This window comes from Chaetodon trifascialis, chromosome 21 (assembly GCF_039877785.1).
Source record: "Chaetodon trifascialis isolate fChaTrf1 chromosome 21, fChaTrf1.hap1, whole genome shotgun sequence".
NCBI classification, from domain to species: domain Eukaryota; kingdom Metazoa; phylum Chordata; class Actinopteri; order Chaetodontiformes; family Chaetodontidae; genus Chaetodon; species Chaetodon trifascialis.
The window spans coordinates 16630431-16647847 of record NC_092076.1 but is presented as its reverse complement, the minus strand read 5'-3'; the positions used below and the strand labels follow the sequence as shown (position 1 = coordinate 16647847).

General features: G+C 41.9%; 3 protein-coding genes and 1 non-coding gene across 5 annotated transcripts; 2 read left to right on the top strand and 2 right to left on the bottom strand.

Moving 5' to 3' along the window:
- Positions 1-592: 592 nt before the first annotated feature.
- plbd1b (phospholipase B domain containing 1b) lies at positions 593-9819 on the bottom strand. The gene is made up of 11 exons (XM_070990943.1): positions 9703-9819; positions 8894-9116; positions 8172-8255; positions 7571-7712; positions 7302-7448; positions 6090-6234; positions 3692-3892; positions 1788-1928; positions 1476-1661; positions 1213-1319; positions 593-1064 (listed from the first exon to the last, which is right to left on the bottom strand). The coding sequence occupies exons 1-11, from the start codon at positions 9767-9769 to the stop codon at positions 888-890; spliced, it is 1620 nt and encodes a 539-aa protein (XP_070847044.1). The 5' UTR covers positions 9770-9819; the 3' UTR covers positions 593-887.
- Positions 9820-9971: 152 nt separating this feature from the next.
- Positions 9972-10044, bottom strand: trnar-ccu (transfer RNA arginine (anticodon CCU)). Its single transcript has one exon. It is a non-coding gene; the product is annotated as a tRNA-Arg (tRNA).
- Positions 10045-10493: 449 nt separating this feature from the next.
- cby1 (chibby 1, beta catenin antagonist) lies at positions 10494-12327 on the top strand. Of its 2 annotated transcripts, none has more exons than XM_070990716.1 (5): positions 10494-10575; positions 10826-10924; positions 11180-11285; positions 11437-11549; positions 11858-12327. In XM_070990716.1, the coding sequence occupies exons 1-5, from the start codon at positions 10570-10572 to the stop codon at positions 11936-11938; spliced, it is 405 nt and encodes a 134-aa protein (XP_070846817.1). In that variant the 5' UTR covers positions 10494-10569; the 3' UTR covers positions 11939-12327. The 2 variants fall into 2 exon arrangements, with proteins under 2 accessions (XP_070846817.1, XP_070846818.1); XM_070990717.1 differs by having other exon boundaries at positions 10494-10660.
- Positions 12328-12980: 653 nt separating this feature from the next.
- Positions 12981-17071, top strand: pdap1a (pdgfa associated protein 1a). Its single transcript, XM_070991451.1, has 6 exons — positions 12981-13165; positions 14202-14284; positions 14363-14440; positions 14769-14893; positions 15018-15169; positions 15678-17071. Exons 1-6 carry the CDS (start codon positions 13153-13155, stop codon positions 15710-15712), a joined length of 486 nt encoding a protein of 161 aa, XP_070847552.1. The 5' UTR covers positions 12981-13152; the 3' UTR covers positions 15713-17071.
- The last annotated feature ends 346 nt before the right edge of the window (positions 17072-17417 follow it).

Genomic DNA, 17417 nt, shown 5'->3' with positions numbered 1-17417 from the left:
AGAAGATGCACATCCGAGAAGTACTTTCAAAATAAAAGCTATTTTCGATCTGTCGCTGCCAACATTCAACACGCACTCACACTGTACATTCACCGTGTAATATAAAAACATAATTTAAGTAGAGCGAACATTTGTTACACGGTCATTTGTGCAGCAAATGTAACCCTAATAGAGTATGGAATTCAGTTCTCAATTCATATGGATTCATACGTTTTATTTTGAAAGAAAAAGTTTCCGTAATCAGGTTTTGTCTGGTTTTGTCTGGTAAACTTGACAAAAACCAAAAGGAACTGGGTCTTGTAGTTTTTGTAGAATTATTATTACTACAAAATAAAGGAGAAAACGCTCCTCAGCTTACAATAGATTTTATTATTGTTAATATTTGCATAAAGTCAGTCAGAACACTTCGTTTGACACTGTGTAAACCTGAGTAAACATTGCATAGAACATGAAACAACAACCACAAACAAATAAATTAGTATTCATTTCAAAAATTTTATAGCAATACCATGATGGCTAAAATCCGAACATTTGTTGAACACATTTTTCCACAGTATAATCCTCCTGTTAATTCAGAGTATGCTGTCATAATGCTGCCACTCTTGGATGGGTGCTGACATATAAGAATGATTCCAACGGGAACATCTCATTATGTTTTATGGCTCATATTTAGTAGAAACAAGCTATTTAATATTCATTAATATTTATTAATTGCAAAATGCATGTTGCAGGATGATGAACTAATGGATTAGTAAACAGTTTAATAACAAACAGAAACAGGAACAGGATATTCAGTGTTCAAAGCATTTTAGGATTCCTGATACCTTGAATAGGAAAGCATGACCTGTTCTACCTGGATGGGTGGTGTCTTCTGTCTCTGTCTTGTGTCACGGTTGTCGCAGGGTGGGCCTCATGGGGACGAAGGGAAAGTTGTAGGTGTGTGGGAGACCCTGATGAGTCGAGATGTTGAAGGATTGCCATGAGAAGGGACGAAGCCCCCCCTGCGTCGTGGGACCGTTTATTGCCTCTGCAACCAGCTGGACAGCCATCTGGTAGTCCGTCACCTGTACCGTGAGGCAGAAATGGGTAAGGAGGGCACAAAGGATGGACTGAGCGAGTGAAAGCCCCTGAAGAAAGCTCCAGAGTAAAACACTGCAATACAGTGTGTATTTTAAGATTTATTTTGACGCTAATATGCTGATGAGCTCTGACCTTAGAGTCATAGCAGCCTCCTGGATACGGCCTCCTCGGTCTCAGGTCGTTACGGCAACAGATGGTTTTACATGGATGGCCTTTGGAGTAGGGGTCTCTCTTGTAGTCTGAAACAGAACCAGTCTGAGTTGAGGAATGCTGCTTACAGTCTGAAATAACATAACAAATAAATTATTTGTTTTTTTCTGTCACATCTCTGAAGCTCTTCAAGTCCAGGAAAGGACACAAAATGTGAGGAATACCAGAGTTATTGATACACCTACTGTTGTATCTCATGATGCGTTTGAGGGAGCTGAGGTCAGACACCTTGGCGTGGTCCCTACGGAGGATTTTGGCTCGGGGACAGAGGTCGTAAGAGAAGTCCTCTCCGTATCTCTTCCACATCACACCATACCCGCTCAGGTTGTAGATTTCAACATGAAACGGTATGTTGTAAGACGGCCAATAACCTGTCAAACGTAGGACACTCAAGGTGGAGGGTGTCCAGACACACTGCAACCTACAAAAGCAACCCTGGATAAAACTGAAAAACCTATAGGAACAGAAAAACAAACAAATAGGTGTTTGTTTCTTACCTCTGCGTAAAGCTTGAGTCTGATCGGAGTGCATCACCTTGCCAGGAATCTGCTCCACCACAGTCAGAGCTCCATTCCTGATACTGTGACCCAGAGACACCCTGCTCAGGTCCACCACCATGTACTGGCTGTTATATGTACCTAAAATAAAGAGGGGGGCATGCTCTGTGTCCTGCCTCACAGACAGAAAGGATCCACACAGGTTTTGAAGCTCTATATCACTTAATACTAGGAGGACTTAGAAATTTGGACAGGCCTGTTAACCATAGATTATACAACTTTTACATATCTGCAGACCATTTTCTAAGGTGACAGCAACACCAACAACATAAAATTCTGGCTCTTGCACAGACAATCCTAACTAACCCCCTTTAAATGAAATGAAAGCACAGGCAAAGGTGAACGGTGTTATAGTTGCCTGCAGGCCATCACAACAGTTTGGCAGGACGGGGAGCTTGAGAGAGGAGGCTGCTGAGGGATGAGAGGACTGTCAGGCACCAGAACACGCTGTCCTGTTCTCCCCTGCCCTGCCACAGCAATATGATGTGAAAGATCAAAGCAGCCGCCCAATTAACACACACCAGTGTTGTGTAATGACAAGGAAGGTCTGTTTGAGATTCTGCTGAAACTTGTCCTGTGATTTTTTACATAGCTGGGGTTTCAGCTTCAGACCAAGATACTCATTCACTCCTTTCTGCAAGACTCATTGTTCTCTTGTCTGCTCTTCTTTCTCTGCCCAGAAACAGATCAGTCGATAGATGGATGTTTGTCTTTAAGCAATTTAATGAGAAGAAATGTCCCTATTGCAATTACAGTAACATTACTGGTGACATGCCTCACATTTCTGGCTTCATTTCTTTAAGTGGTATATTTTTAGCCAGGCTAGCGGCATAGTTGGTGTCTTGGTCCACCACTTTGGCCCAGACCAAAATACTTTGGACAGACTGTCATGACATTTGGTACACACATTCTTGTCCCCCTCGAGGATGAAATGTATCTCAACATCACTTCAAAGGATTGGCATGAAAGTTCGTGCAGACAATCATGGTTCCCAGAGGATGCATCCTACTGACTTAAGTGAGCTTCATCATCATCACAGACATTAGCATTTAGCTCAAAGCACAGCTGCTGTCAGACCCACAAGCAGGGCCATGGACTCTTCTTTACAAAATAAAAAGATCTTATTCATTGTTATTCTGTTAGAAAATCTGTCCAAATGTAGAGCTGTTAATGTTGGATAGTTGGATACATGGAGTTTGACATGTATCAGCAATAACTGGCAGATTCTTTATTGCACTATTTATTGCACTTGTGTGCAGTAAATAGTGGTGCAACCAAGGTGCAATAGTGGACATTGGAGCCCTGCAGTGTGTGAGCTGTTGTGTCTATTTATCTCATGCAAAACTCGAACAGGGAAATTGAATGACTGGCTAGACTGCGATGCAGTGACAGTGTGCATCTTTGTGAATCTCTTAGAAATTTGAAAAAAGACACCTAATAATTATCCTGCATCCACCTTCTCTTTTTCTCAGCTGGATTGACTATCACTCTCAGCTTGACATATACATTTCAGAAAATGCCTTCAGTCTGTTATGTCTAGCATAACTCTGGGAAATGTATCTGAAATCTGACTAGACGATGCAGACAGGAAGAACGTTTGCACATTAGAAATGAGCGACTTCTCTTCATGGCAGAACAACACCGATGGTATGACAGTATCTGCATCGTTTATTTGAATTACACAAAAAGGTTTGCTCGTGCAAAGAGAGGGGAGTTTAGCAGAGGGAGTTTGCTCTGCCATCTTCATCATTTGCCCTGCTGGCATGTCTGGAAGGATGTGAGGGTTTAGACCAACAACCAACCCCTCTCAACCCCCTTGTCTTGACTCATATCAACAGACTCACCTGAGTTGTATTTGGAGAAGATGTGTGCCCATTCCTCTCCGCTGTACGCCAAGCTGTTGGCCAGGCGGACTCTCTGCCAGGCCAGCAGGCTGTGAGGACTTAGCTGGGAGAACAGAGAGACATTGAAGACACCGATGGAGGTCTGCGTCATCAGCAGGCCGCTCCCAAGAAGGTAGAAGTCATCCAGAGACATCAGGAAGCCTGGAGGATGAGGAGGAAGAGGGGGAGGAGGAAGGAGTGGTGGTAAAGGGTAGATGGAGTGAGACGAGACTGAAGTTTGAGGAGTTGCAGTGAGATCATTTCTTATGCTCGCTTACAACTGCAGGTTGTCTGACTATAAGTAGTTAAAACTACCTGAAGTACTGTTTTCAGGAACATTTTTGAGGTACTTGTACTTTACTTGAGTACTTCTGGATTATATAATTTCAGAATTCCACTGCGCTACATTCCAGAGGGAGATATTATATTCTTTACACTTCCACATGCTGTGACAGCTCTAATTACTGGTTATTTTGCAGATGCAGACTTTTCAGTCCAGACAAATGACATGCTTTGAATCAGTCTCACTGTTGACAAGTTGTCGTTTTCAGCTGCAGCAGGCTGCTGTTTTCAGAAGCTCCAAAAAGCCAGCGTACACCACCTGTGCAGCGTCGAGTGGCAGCATTTAGCTGCTGAAGAGCCACATATTTCCCTCATTAGTTGGTGGAGAGCTACAAGAGTGTGAATATTGGACACAAACATGACCCTCAATGAATGATAAAGCTGCTCTGTGTCTGCTGGATTTATAAATTAGCAACTGTAAGCTAACAGCTTTGCCATATGTGCTAATTGTCTTTGCAGCTTGTTTCTGCTGCCCACAAGTGGCCACAAAAAAAAAAAAAATCAGTTGTTGCAGGTTTGAGTAAAAAAATCCAAAGACTTCCACAAAAGAATAGCTTTGGAAAGTATGCTGCTGATTAGAGCTGATAAGAGGATCGACTCATATCTGTCCGGAAAATGCAACCACAGTCGACATCTGCTTAGCTGAGTTTAGTGTAAAGAAAGGAGACAAAGCTAAACAGCTGGCGCGACGGTAGCAAAATCCGCCAACCAGCACCTTCTACAAAGCAGACATGATGTATTATTTAGTGAGTTTTACAGGTGTTGCTTGTTGGATTTTGTTACTGTCAGCTTCCTCAGCTCTAAATGACTGGAAGGGAGTCCCAGGTATTTAACCTTAAGGGATGCATGGACAGCATTATAGATGGGGGATAAGTGAGGCTGTAGATTTGGTCCTCTGTTGAAGGAAGGCTTCTCTATTTTTACATAAAAAGCCTCCTTCACTCCTCTTTCAAACCACCTGTCCTCCCTGTCCAAAATATGTACATTGTTGAATGAGCGCTCCTGGTCTTTCATTGGTCAGTAGACTGTTGAGTTGTTGGGCCTCCTGAGCTGAGCCATGCTGGGCATAGCTGCATATTTACCAGACAGATATGAGAGTGGTATCGGTCGTCTAGTATCACATTTACTATCAAACCTACATATTTTAATATTACTGCTACTACCATTATATTATCATTACTATTTCTATAATACTACCAATTCTGATGCTGCTGATATTAATAATACATACGCAATGCTGAAGCTGCTATCAATAATAAATATCAGACAGAGTATTTATGGCATCTTTTCTTGTTCTGCTGGCCCTGGTCTGCTGCGTGTGTGCTAAATGTTTCAAATTGTCAGAGAGAAAGCAGCTTAAGAAGGCTGCAGGGGTCACACACTACCTCCAGCAGCAGGAGTGTATTTCATCTCTTCATTTTAATATAGTGAAGTGATATCTTTGCCCTGCCGGCCTCTAAAAATAGTGTTTTAAAACCACTTGTGTTCTGATAGCAATGGAGCCTGTAAGAGGATTTTTATGGCCGGGACCACTCAGCAAATCTTTGACCACAAAATTACTCAGCCTCCCCTGACTCGACAGAGAGGGAATACATTTCATACGGCTCTGTTTTGGGTGTATACACACGCCGCAGAGGATGGTTCCTCGTCACCGTCTAAGCTGTGTGCTTAGCAGAAGAATTACTTTCAGGAGAGAATGTTCATTGAGGATTTGGGTTAAATCCTTGATGTCAGTGTTCATATTTTTCAAGATGAAAACGAAACTGCGTGGATTAAGCACAAGCTGTTCACCTCAGCTCGGGGCTTTTACAAGAAAGCTGTGTTTTGCTGCACTGTGGGCCGACAAAATCAAACCCCATATTCAGGTCATGTGCTCAGTAAACACTGCTGCATCTACAAGCTGCAAATCTCAATTTTGTCAACATTACTTATGCCATGTCTGCGCTATGATGATGTTTTAGGACAAAGTATAAATACAGTCTTCTGCAGCTCGTATTTTGTGTGTGTGTGAGTGTACCAGGGTAGCTGCTGAATGACATCCTTCCAGTGGCGACGTGTGTGTCAGACAACCTGAAGTCCCAGTGTTTATAGATACGCATGGTGGCTGCATATGTATACCAGCTCGAGTGGCCAAACAGCAGGTTCTCAAAGCCTGGCAGCACCTGAAGAGCAGAGAGGGGAGAGAGTGCAGCTGTGGTGATGGATGTCAGCATGTTGGCAGCAAGAAAAATATGTATGATACCCATCCCGGCCAGAAAAATGGATGACCCGTATTTACATTTATTGTTAGGTGGCCTCTAGTAATCATGATAATTATGACAGGAGAAACGTCAGGTGATGTAGAAAGAGAGCAAAGTCCACATTTGAAGGAAGGTGGGGTGGACGGATGGGTCAGACAAACACAGGACTTTCACCTACTCCAATCTCTAAACTTTGCATCTAGGGTCATTGTGAGGTCAAACTTCTTTTGAACTGTCCAGTACTTTTTGAATAAATACCTGCTAAACATAAGCCTCAGCTGTATGCAAATTAACAAATGTTAGCAAGTTAGCACTCTAAACTAAGGTGGGGAAACTTGGTAAACATTAAACATCAGCATTGCATGCGTATTGCCATACTAGCATTAGCATTTAGCTCAAAGCACCACTGTGCTAACGTACAGCCTCAGGGTCTAGCATGGTTGTGGGGTCTCAATCATGCTTGCAATTAACCAGAACTTTTGTCATTATTAAGCAGAAAGTCTGGATTTGAATTAGGTTTTCGTATTTAGTTGGAATGCAGCTTGGCCCTTTGAACGATTTTGTTCATAATGTTTTTTCAAACCTACTTCTGGATATTTCACACATAGCTGGTAAATGTGACAACTTTAATTAAGAAGTACAATAAGAAGATTTTTAAATTGAAGGAAACCCAGCAGCATCACGGTTCATGTAATTAAATGAGGTGAAACAAAATCTCATTAATAAAAACCTTAGAATTTCTGATTGTACAATTGCGTCACTCTTTGTCCTTGCTTCCATTTGCCCTTTGTCTCTGTTGCCTGAATGGGTGTAGAATGGGTGAATGGGTGGAAGAGAAAACACCGCCCTCCAAATGGCCTTTTCCACTCATTGACACAGTTTAGGAGAGGAAAGTCCATGCACAAGGGCCGACAATAAAACTAATTGGGCCTATGCTGAGGCTTCACCAGTGCTCCCTCACAGCTTGAGCCAAATGAGCTTGGCCTAACCTTGATGAGAGCAGTGCAGTGGCCCATTCCTGGCATCCTGAGAGCGCCGGCCCCCATGGAGGAGTTGGAGCGAGGCGTAAGAGCCGGGACGAGGTCCAAGAGGTCGCCAATACCATTCAGAAACTGGAGGGCAAACGCTGATAGAGGCTGGGGAGGAAGGAGAAAGCAAGTGGCAGAGATGAATGAAATGGTACTGTGACAACTCTCTCACCATCTCCAACACACACACACACACACACACACACATACACACACACACATTCACACACCTCTCTGTGTTTGCTTTTGGCCCACTGTGCGGCTCCAGCCTGGAGTCCATCCAGCTGGGCCAGGATCAGTCCCAGATGCTTCCACAAGGGATCGCTGTGTCTCCTCAGTTTCACCTGCTCTCTGGCCCACTGGTCCTGTTTGCTGTGGATCATTCATAGCGCTGAGAGGCACTTAGGACTGTTTCTGTTACTAATTACTGCATTTGGTTGCTCCTTGAGCTTGAGTCCACTGCCTGATTTTGCTGTGCATCCAAATTCAGAACTCACTGAGTGCATAAATGTCAGTTTTGCACTCAGTATAGTCCAGCGTTTGATATTGTGAGACAATATTGGTGAAGTTGACAACAGCTCATCAATCAATATCTTCTTATTTTAGAATGTCTACATAAATAAAAATAAAAATAAGAACACAAGTACTTCAACCAAGAAACCTATGCAGCCAGGTGAAAAAGCATGGAATAATAAAATTCCACTGCACTGTTTCTCTGTCGCTGAACAGACGAACCTCTGGCGTATTAAGAGTAGACGAGATAAAGACAGTGTCAGACCAATTTCTGCCAATACAGAAGTAGGGTTAACAAGACAGATGATAAGACCATACCTTAAAAACCTTTTCAGGGGATTCAAAACTTTCTCGTCCTTTATGAGTTGAGGGTACATGTTGGAGTAATGATTGAACATCTGTCTGCAGAGGAAGAATAACAACAGAGGGACTAAAGACAAACGTTAAGTAAACACAGTGCACTTGTGGTACAGTTACTAGCTACCCTGCCAAAACTGTACTCAGGCATGAAATCCAATCTGCCACATTTTTAAAGGCCTTCTCAGTTTTTTGACTATGAGCCTTCCCGCAACTAATATTACTGTCATGCTTCTCTCAAGTGGCTGAATCTACAAAAGATTAGTTCTCCATAGAGTAATACAGAATGTAGGTATTTGTAGTTGCATTTAAAGTATGCTGACAGTGATACAAGTCTTTTACAACACAATGCTGGAGAATCAGAATTTTTCTTTGATCCTCGATTCAGATCCACACACAAAAAACAGAGGAAACTTTAGTGAGAGAAGCAGAGGAAGGATCCCTCTGCCAGGACGGACAGACATACAATAGATGTGTGTACAGAAGAATAAAACATATTAAAATTACAATGTGGACAGCAAGGATATCTCATGGGAGATACAGTATTTATCTGTATCTGTATCTAAAGACAAAATGTGCACTGAACAGAATACATTTTGTCGTGTTTGCTGATTTTCATCCAATACCTAGAACATAGACTTGACGTGGTCTGTTCAGGTCATTGTGAGGCCTGTGACACTCACCCAGCAGTGAGATAACCTTCCAGGTACCCAGCCAGGAAGAAGGTGGTCTCGTCTTCCTGCGTGATTCCTCCATGACCCGCGCAGATCTCCAACACGCCCCATCCAGACATGAGCAGAGTGTCATTGAAGTAACCGTAGGCTCCCCCTTCTTTCTCCATCACCCCTTCCTTCAGGATCACACTTTTCCGGGCAGTATCCCAGGTCACAGTGGCCTCTTGGAGCTCTACCATTGTAGAAGGATAGATGGGGTTACAGGGTTGAGGTTGGATAACACGCATTATGTAAGATAATGTTATGACACCAATAAAATGAAGAATAAGGAAAACGCAGCATTTTTTCCTCACCCATTACTTGTCACAGGGGTTCATATTGGTTAGTGTAGTTAATTTGACATGCAGGTAGAATGTAATATACTATATTTATTGTATGTGTAAGATTGCACAAACAACGTGCAAGGAAATATACAAAGTTGGTAACATTGGTAAACATAACGTAAGAGACACAAAACCATTTCAAAAGAATTGAAAATTGCTTACACAGGCCAATATATTAATGTGGCATTTCAAAAATTCAAAAATGTTAATGGTAAAATATATAAATAAAAAAGTAAATAGAATGGAATAGAACAGACTAAAACTAAAACTAAAATGAGCTTTCTATAAAAACCTAGTTAGGTGCCACCATGAACTGTATCTGTTTGCCTTTAGTAATTTCCACATAAACAAACAGTCTTTTTAAGAGTAGGTTTAACTCTAACAAAATTAGTTTCCGTCATATACACACAGACACACCACAGCAACGTTACTCACGGTAAGTTTGCACTGATGCAGTCAATGCGGTCAACAGTACGCACAGTCTGATGCTCTGCTTCTCCATGTTAGCTGATATTTTCCTGCAAGCATCTGCTCGTCATGTCATTCAAGCACTACACATTTCTTTTTATGGTTACTTCCATTAAGGGCGCCGGTGAAATACGAGTTGTGGTTGCTCTTTTACTTGGTTGATGCATTTATCGTCTCTGCAATAATCCTTAGAGCAGTCCGTGAATCAACTTGTCTTCCTAGAGCTAAAAACGTACCACCCCAGATGGGACTCGAACCCACAATCCCTGGCTTAGGAGGCCAGTGCCTTATCCATTAGGCCACTGGGGCTGTCAGGAGAAGGGGCGGGGTCACAGCTATTTATGTCGTGGCCTCATATCTCATGACAACTTCATTTTGATTGTACAAGTATTGTTCGAAACCTCAGTTTTCGACACGCTATATTTCTGAAACAATGTCATTGTTTACCCAATGCACAAAAATGTGTATTCTGAGAAAACCTCTTGGTAAGCTGAGTGTTGCGATCACCATGGTGATCAGTTTACGTTACATGGATGATTCCATTGCCTCCAGTAAATAGGGGTGTGCAAGTTATACTAATGCAAGTTTGACAGTTAAAATATGCATACGATGTCCTATATACATTAATAAAGCACAGTACTATACCTTAAAAGTCTTAACCTTGCTGGCGTTTGCAAATCCCTTCTAACTGCTTTATATTGTAGCAGTGAAATATATCAACGATATCTCTTTCAGACAAATGAAACTTTCACACCTGCGCAGTTGGAAGCATGGTTTTGTTTGGAGAGGACAGAATTTCAACCGCCACGTTAAGAATTTGAATAAATAGTCTGTATGGAGGTAAATATGTTAGCTATATACTTTCAGTGACACAACAACTACTAACCCACCTGTGACGCAGTCGCCAGTTTCAATTAAATGTCAGGTATGAGTAGCACACCTAGCGAGTGTTAGCCACCTAGCATTAGCGCGGTAATGCAACGTACCGTTAGCAACGATAAACGCTCAAGTTACTCTGGCTATGTGAAGCTGCTGTCTGTAAAATGCTGATGCTAATATTACTACCATTGGTGTTCCACCTTTAATACAGGACCTTAAAAAGTCACTAAAGATGCCGCTCTTTGGAAACACATTCAGTCCGAAAAAGACTCCGCCTCGCAAATCTGCATCTCTGTCCAGTCTTCACACGGTGAGTTTAATTGAGCCTTGTGTTCTTTGGCAGCATCATTGTCCTTAAGACACGGTTTTGATGGAGGACACGAAGTGGTGTGTTCAAATAAAGCAAATACCGTTATCTCATTGATTACTTATCTAATCTACACCCAGCACTCACTAAGAAGTGGATTGTTCAAAAGTTGCTGCAATGATAAATTGTGTTACGCACTTTTAATTGGGTGTGTACGCAGACTGATCTGTTGTTTTTTCACCTTCTCACCTCTTCAAGTTGGATCGCTCAACTAGAGAAGTTGAGCTGGGTCTTGAGTATGGACCTCCTGTGATGAACATTGGAGGTCAGAGCTGGAAATTTGAAGATGGACAGTGGGTGACAGGTAATGACTTCAATAATTCTGAACACAGACCAGTGCAGCGGCTTCCTCCACTGCAGTAAAACCTCACAATTTTGTTTTGCCATATTTGCTGCATTGCTATTGCTCTTTGAATGGACACCACAACTTTAAATCTTTGTTTTCGTTGAACCAGAATCTGGTGGGAATGCATCTAGTAGAGAATTGCAGCGGCTTAAGAAAAGAAATGTGCAACTGGAGGAGGAGAACAACCTTCTGAAACTAAAGATTGAAGTTCTCTTGGACATGGTAAGAACTGAGCAGCTTTGATTGTGCCCTTACATTCTCAATAAAATGAAAGATGCAATATACATCTTTATATAGCGATAGTGATCTTGGATAAACCAGAGTTGTCACATGTGAAAGGGCCAATAGATATTATCACCCTCAGGCTCTGTAACCATCCTTGCGACATAGGCTTAGCACAAAACCCTGCTGGGCTTTGTTATAAAAGCTTGCTTAATACATTTCAGCTCTACACTTAATTGCCAGTTCAATGGTTGATGTAATGCAGTGTCTTGTCAAAGCTGTTAAATAAAATAATCTTGCCCTTCTAGTTGACAGAGACTACCGTAGAGTACCACCTGATGGAGAAAGAAGTGGAAGATATAAAGACTCAACATCGGAGGAAGAAATGACAAATCTGATCTGATGCTTTGATCATAGGTTATGTTACAGAGTTCGAAATTTGTTGTTGAAAGAAATGTTTACTTTTTGTTTTGCTCATGAGAACAGATATAAAATGTATAGAAATGCTCTTGATTTTTCTCACAATGAGAAATTTTGTGTTGTAGGTCTCAGCCCAGCTTGCATTTATTGGAAAAGCAGGTTCCGTTGAATCAGATTTAGTGACTGTTTTTATTTGTTCTGTCCTGCATTTGTTTAATAACCATGAAACTGAAACACCTGTGAACATCTTTGTTCAATACGCAGCATATTTTCTACATCTTTTAAATCTGTATTACAACTATAGGCCAACATTTTCTTTTCAAGATTTTGTGTATTTACTGTATTTTCTATTCAGATTAAAAGAAAAAAAGGGAAGCTGTTTTTTTTATTGAGTTTTTTTTTTTAAGAATATTACCCTAACTTCTTACTGGATTAAGACTTTGAGTTGTAGCCAGTAACAGTCATAATTTGTGAGCACTAATGTTGCCTAAATAATTCCAGTAATTTGAAAATTACCTTGGGAACAGTATTTTGACAAAATATCCCAGTCCTCTTACTGACTTTTACTCCCAACTCAGCAAAATGACCTTGAGCAAAAAGTTTTTGACAAAATCCCAGGAATATTTATACATTATTACTATGAGATCATAGTTAGCACTGATTTTAAATAAACCAGCGTCTAAAATGGAGCGTTTTTATTATCTGCATCACTAATATTCTTATTACACGGTAATATTACCCATAATATCATTTAATGATCAATTTCTGTCCATTGTGAAATTTAGTTTGAAATTTCAATGTTTTCTTGAGAATGTACCTCCCAAAGTTTGATTTTCGGTGGAACAGCGCATAATGATATCCTGTATTGACGATCCATTGTCACGGGTCCCTGTCAATGAAAAGTATAGCCTTTAATGAATTGGTTTCTATGTCTTTCGCTAATTGGTGCATGTACATGTCAGTTAAATGCTCGTTCAGCGGTTGGTTGAATGGTCCTAAGTGCGCAGGCGCAGGCTGTCGTGAGTGAAAGCAGCGTCTCGACGCTTGTGCTGCCGATAGCGGGAGAGACGAAGTAGTTTCTAGTCCTTTCTGTCACTTTAAACTATCACCTTTGCTTGTACAACTGTCTGATCATTCCGACACACATTACCTGACTTCATTTGTGCGAATATCACTTTTAATAATGCCACGGGGCGGTAAGTATTGAAGTTCATGAAACATGCTAATTTTTGGCAGGCTAATTCTAGCTAGCGAATTGTTAGCTAGAGGAGTACGTATTCCCGTTTAACTCTCACATGCTCAGCTGGTAGCATGCTAACCGGTTAGCGGGGTGTGTTTGAGGCTATGGGCGATCCAGAAAAGACAGAAAATCAGTGCTGATTAATAAATGTCTTCACGTGAACCAATCTACAAGCTTGTTGGTAATTCCAAGATCCAGAACGTTTGGAATTCTAGATTTTTTGTTAGTTGTGTTCCACCGCCAGTACCATGTGCACTGCACACCGCCTTAGCTCACTAGCACATAAGTTGTTTATTTGCATTAATTTTCATTCCAGCTTGATGGCGACGATTATTAATACCGCATACTCTCAGATTGTCTTTTTTGTTAAAGTACCCGCTAGCTATGTGCCTGCCTATGGCTGCTTTCGCCATCATGTCCGTACATAACACTCACTTGCAATGACATTTACCGGCGAAAGGAGCTGGCCCCCAGCGAACGTCATGCTTGTCTGTCTCATTCCACCACACACACACACACACACACACACACACACACACACACACACACACACACACACACACACACACACACACACACACACTGCCCCCGATCACACTTTGAAATAGCAAGACATCTTAAATGTCCAACTCTGGAGGTCTGAACTGTACTGCAATCTTATGAGTGTCAACATACAAGAGGTGCAAATAATAATACCTGTATCACATAAAGCCATCCAGTCTTACATCACAGTCTCTGACTTAAGAAATGGTCATATTGTGTAGTCCAAGCATCTCAGCATCAACAAAAAGCCTTATTAAGGCAGTATGTATTCAAGGACCCCGTGTGTAATCATACTCCATCGTATGGCGTTACTGTTCTGGTGTGGAGGCAGCCTGAATCTGGAAGTGTCCCTCAGCTGAACATTATTCAGTTAAATTTGTAGCGTGATTGTCGAATGACAAACTTCAAAGAAGGATGCAACTGATTTGCCTGTGACCGCTTTGTTACAGGGAAAAAGGGCCACAAGGGCAGAGGGAAGCAGTTCAGCAACCCTGAAGAGATCGACCGGCAGATGAAAGCGCAGAGAGAGCTGGTGAGTGAAAGACCTTAATCGCAGATGTGGTATTACCTTCAAACCAGGTCGGGTGTGATTGAATGTGTGTGTCAACAGGAAGAAAACGCTGGCGCGGAGAAAGGGAGCGCTTCAGAGTCTGAGGAAGACAGCAGCAGTGAAGATTCTGATTCTGAGGTGAGTGAGGGGCTACAGAGTTGACTTAGCAGTGAAACAGCTTCTCTTGATGGTAGAAGTTGAATATTGCCTGAGAGGTTTGGATTAATCCTTAGTGTGTAAGTGAAGCTGTAGTGTGATTTCAAGAATTACTTAGTGAGAAGATTTTTAATGATGTATTAATTGGCCAGTCACTAAAACTGGCCTGTGGATGCGTTTGTAAAGAACAAACAAAGGATGTGTAAAAGTGGCAGCTGTAGCAGGTCGACAAAAAAGCTTGGCGGCCTCTGCCAGCATTTACCAGCTCTGTACTGGTAGTTTCATGTAAGGTGTTTCTTTTTGCACACAGTCCAAGAAGAGGAGCGGAGTGGAGGGGCTTATAGAGATTGAGAATCCCAACCGTGTGTCTCAGAAGAGCAAGAAGGTGTCAGAGTTAGACATGAGTGCTCCCAGAGAGCTGTCTCGCAGGGAGAGGTGGGTGTCACTCAAGAAAGGAGTGTTCACATTTGTTATTGTGTTTTGTTCTTGCTTCTGAAATCATACAGCGTCTTAAAAGCTTAAAGGTCTTATGTGCGCGCGCTCCTGTTTTGTCTGTCAGAGAGGAGATAGAGAAGCAGAAATCAAAGGAACGCTACATGAAGCTCCATCTTGAGGGGAAGACTGAGCAGGCCCGGGCTGACCTGGCCAGACTGGCCATCATCAAGAAACAGAGGGAGGAAGCCGCCAGGAAGAGAGACGAACTCAGGAAAGGTGAGAAGACACGACAGCAGACACACAGGAAGGATGCACTGACCCACAACCAGCTGGTCAGGAATCAGAAACACCAGTATAAAGCAGTAAAGCTGCATCATGAAACCAAAATGTGAGCATGCCATAGAGCCTTGGAGCTGTGTGGTGGCCTCATTGTGCGGTACAATTGGGTGTTGGTTCATTCACTTCAATCCAAAAAGCAGGCCGTTCTAAGCACTGTCTATAAGACTATTAGCTCATTATCTACATCAACAGATTCATGTTTGTTTCTGTGGCTTTCAGGATGCTTTTAATCAGCAAGTTTTACACTGTGTAACATTGGTGCTTTCACATCAGAGAGGGGAGCTCCAGTGCAAATGCTGTCTGATTGTGACACAATACGTTATTCTTCATTCCAGCATTCGTTATGGAAGATATGCTTCAATATTTTTTACTGAAATTTTTATTTTTTGGAACTCAAAGCTTTACACCATTCACTATGTTGCTTCTTCTTCTTTTTTTTTATCAGAAAAAGAAGCTGAAGAAGCCAAAGGAAAGCACTAGTCTTCACCCAAAAGCTTCGACATGCACTTCAGTCTCAGAGGGATGGCGGCAGAGGGAGATCTGGAGGAGGAGAACGGGGAGGGGACCAATTCGAGCGGCATCAGATCAGGGGCACTCCTGAGCTCCTGTCCCTCATTTCAAATCCGAGGGGCGTGGGTCTTCCATGACAGCGTGGTCAGGACAGGGAACACGGGTGGAGCACAGCGGGATGAAGAGGAATGCAACATTTGGGATGCCTCTAGTCTTCTTCAAAAAGTCTTTTAGGAGGAGATGAAACGCAGGTTTTCCAAGTGCTCCACTGCCTCTTTACTCTTCCCCCACCCACTGTGGTTTTAATTCTTAAGCTGCTCAAGTTATTTCCACACATTTTGATTTATACATCTTTACAAGATTACCTAATACAAGTTTACTAAATGACTGGACAGATATTACAGTGAGTGTGCATGAGGATTTCTTTGGTGCTGCACTTTTCCTGCCGTCTCGCCTGTTTTTTGTGAGAAGGCAAATCAGTGACAGACGGAGAAAAGAACACTATTCAGAGGATAAACTGATATATAGGAATTATACCGTGTAGTTTAGTATTTGTGGATATATTGCACAAGACATTGGTATCATTTTCTATAAGATTTATTTTCCACCAATCCAAACATGACTCATATTCCACTTTTTTCCCCACCAGCTTATTTTGTCCCAGTGTTGGTTTTGCCTTGTTTTGAGCCCCTTTCAGAAGAATTATCTGTCCTCATACCACAGCAAATCTAGAAAGCAGTAAATATTTAGCTTCTTTTGCTTCTTTCATGGATATTTTCCCCAAATCTACACTTTGCTCACTCGCTTTACGTTATCGCTGTCAGTTTAGAAGTGTTTCATGTGTTCTGTACTCCTCTCTAAGCACCAGAAATATTACTTGAATTGCCTATATTAAGCATTTTAAGTTGCTCAACATCAGTGCTGGAAAGCATTGACTCAAGCTGCCTCAGTAACTGTGGCCTGTTTCCGATGGGATCCTCTGTGGTTCTGAAGGAGGGATTGTGTCTTTGTTGCCTTTTCAAAGTTTACACAAGACCAGTTCACTGTCTTTCTCCTGGAATTAAAGTGAGTTTGTTAGGCACGCATACACAGCTGTGCATCATGAGCTGGCAGCTCAGCATGTGGCAGATTTGAAAATGCCTTGATCAGGAGAACAGTATTCCCTATAACATGGAAGTAGCTCCAAGAACAAACTGTCGAAACCACAAAGTGTAAGAAATGCAGCCCCAGCATAAAAATCAATTCCTCGAGTTTTCCATCATGTATTTGAAGTCATTTTTAAGAATAAATTCATTAATAAATAAACGACTACGCTGTGTTTTATGTTCACACTGTAAATGCTGTTTTTTTTCAATCACTCCTCTAAAACCCTCTGATTTGTTGTTCTTGAGGTTCATTCTGTTAAAAGTCTCTTTGGTGCCGCTCATTTGAAGCAGACTGCTGGTTCTCTGCATTGTGCTGTTTCCACCACTAGACTGCAGCATCTGACAGGATCAGCTGCATCTCCTGGTGCACAGTCAACGTCGAATGGAGACGTAAAACTGAGGATTACAAATGATTAAACTATTGAATTACACCTGATTTCTATCTCATCCCAGCTGTTTTATTTCTAAATGTTTATTCATAAAGAGCGTCAGTTCTGTCAGCACCCTGTTTGTCTCCACTGACGGATAAA

What these genes read in the sequence shown, in the direction of transcription:
- cby1 (XM_070990716.1), top strand. An exon ending in CTCTGTCCAGTCTTCACACG is followed by an intron (nt 10,925 to 11,179) that starts GTGAGTTTAATT and finishes CACCTCTTCAAG; the next exon opens with TTGGATCGCTCAACTAGAGA. An exon ending in AGATGGACAGTGGGTGACAG is followed by an intron (nt 11,286 to 11,436) that starts GTAATGACTTCA and finishes TCGTTGAACCAG; the next exon opens with AATCTGGTGGGAATGCATCT.
- plbd1b (XM_070990943.1), bottom strand. Translation starts at nt 9,769, where the DNA reads ATGGAGAAGCAGAGCATCAGACTGTGCGTACTGTTGACCGCATTGACT. An exon ending in CCAAAAGCAAACACAGAGAG is followed by an intron (nt 7,449 to 7,570) that starts GTGTGTGAATGT and finishes CTTCCTCCCCAG; the next exon opens with CCTCTATCAGCGTTTGCCCT. An exon ending in CTTCTCCAAATACAACTCAG is followed by an intron (nt 1,929 to 3,691) that starts GTGAGTCTGTTG and finishes TCTTTATTTTAG; the next exon opens with GTACATATAACAGCCAGTAC.
- pdap1a (XM_070991451.1), top strand. An exon ending in GTGAAGATTCTGATTCTGAG is followed by an intron (nt 14,441 to 14,768) that starts GTGAGTGAGGGG and finishes TTTTGCACACAG; the next exon opens with TCCAAGAAGAGGAGCGGAGT. An exon ending in GAGCTGTCTCGCAGGGAGAG is followed by an intron (nt 14,894 to 15,017) that starts GTGGGTGTCACT and finishes TTTGTCTGTCAG; the next exon opens with AGAGGAGATAGAGAAGCAGA.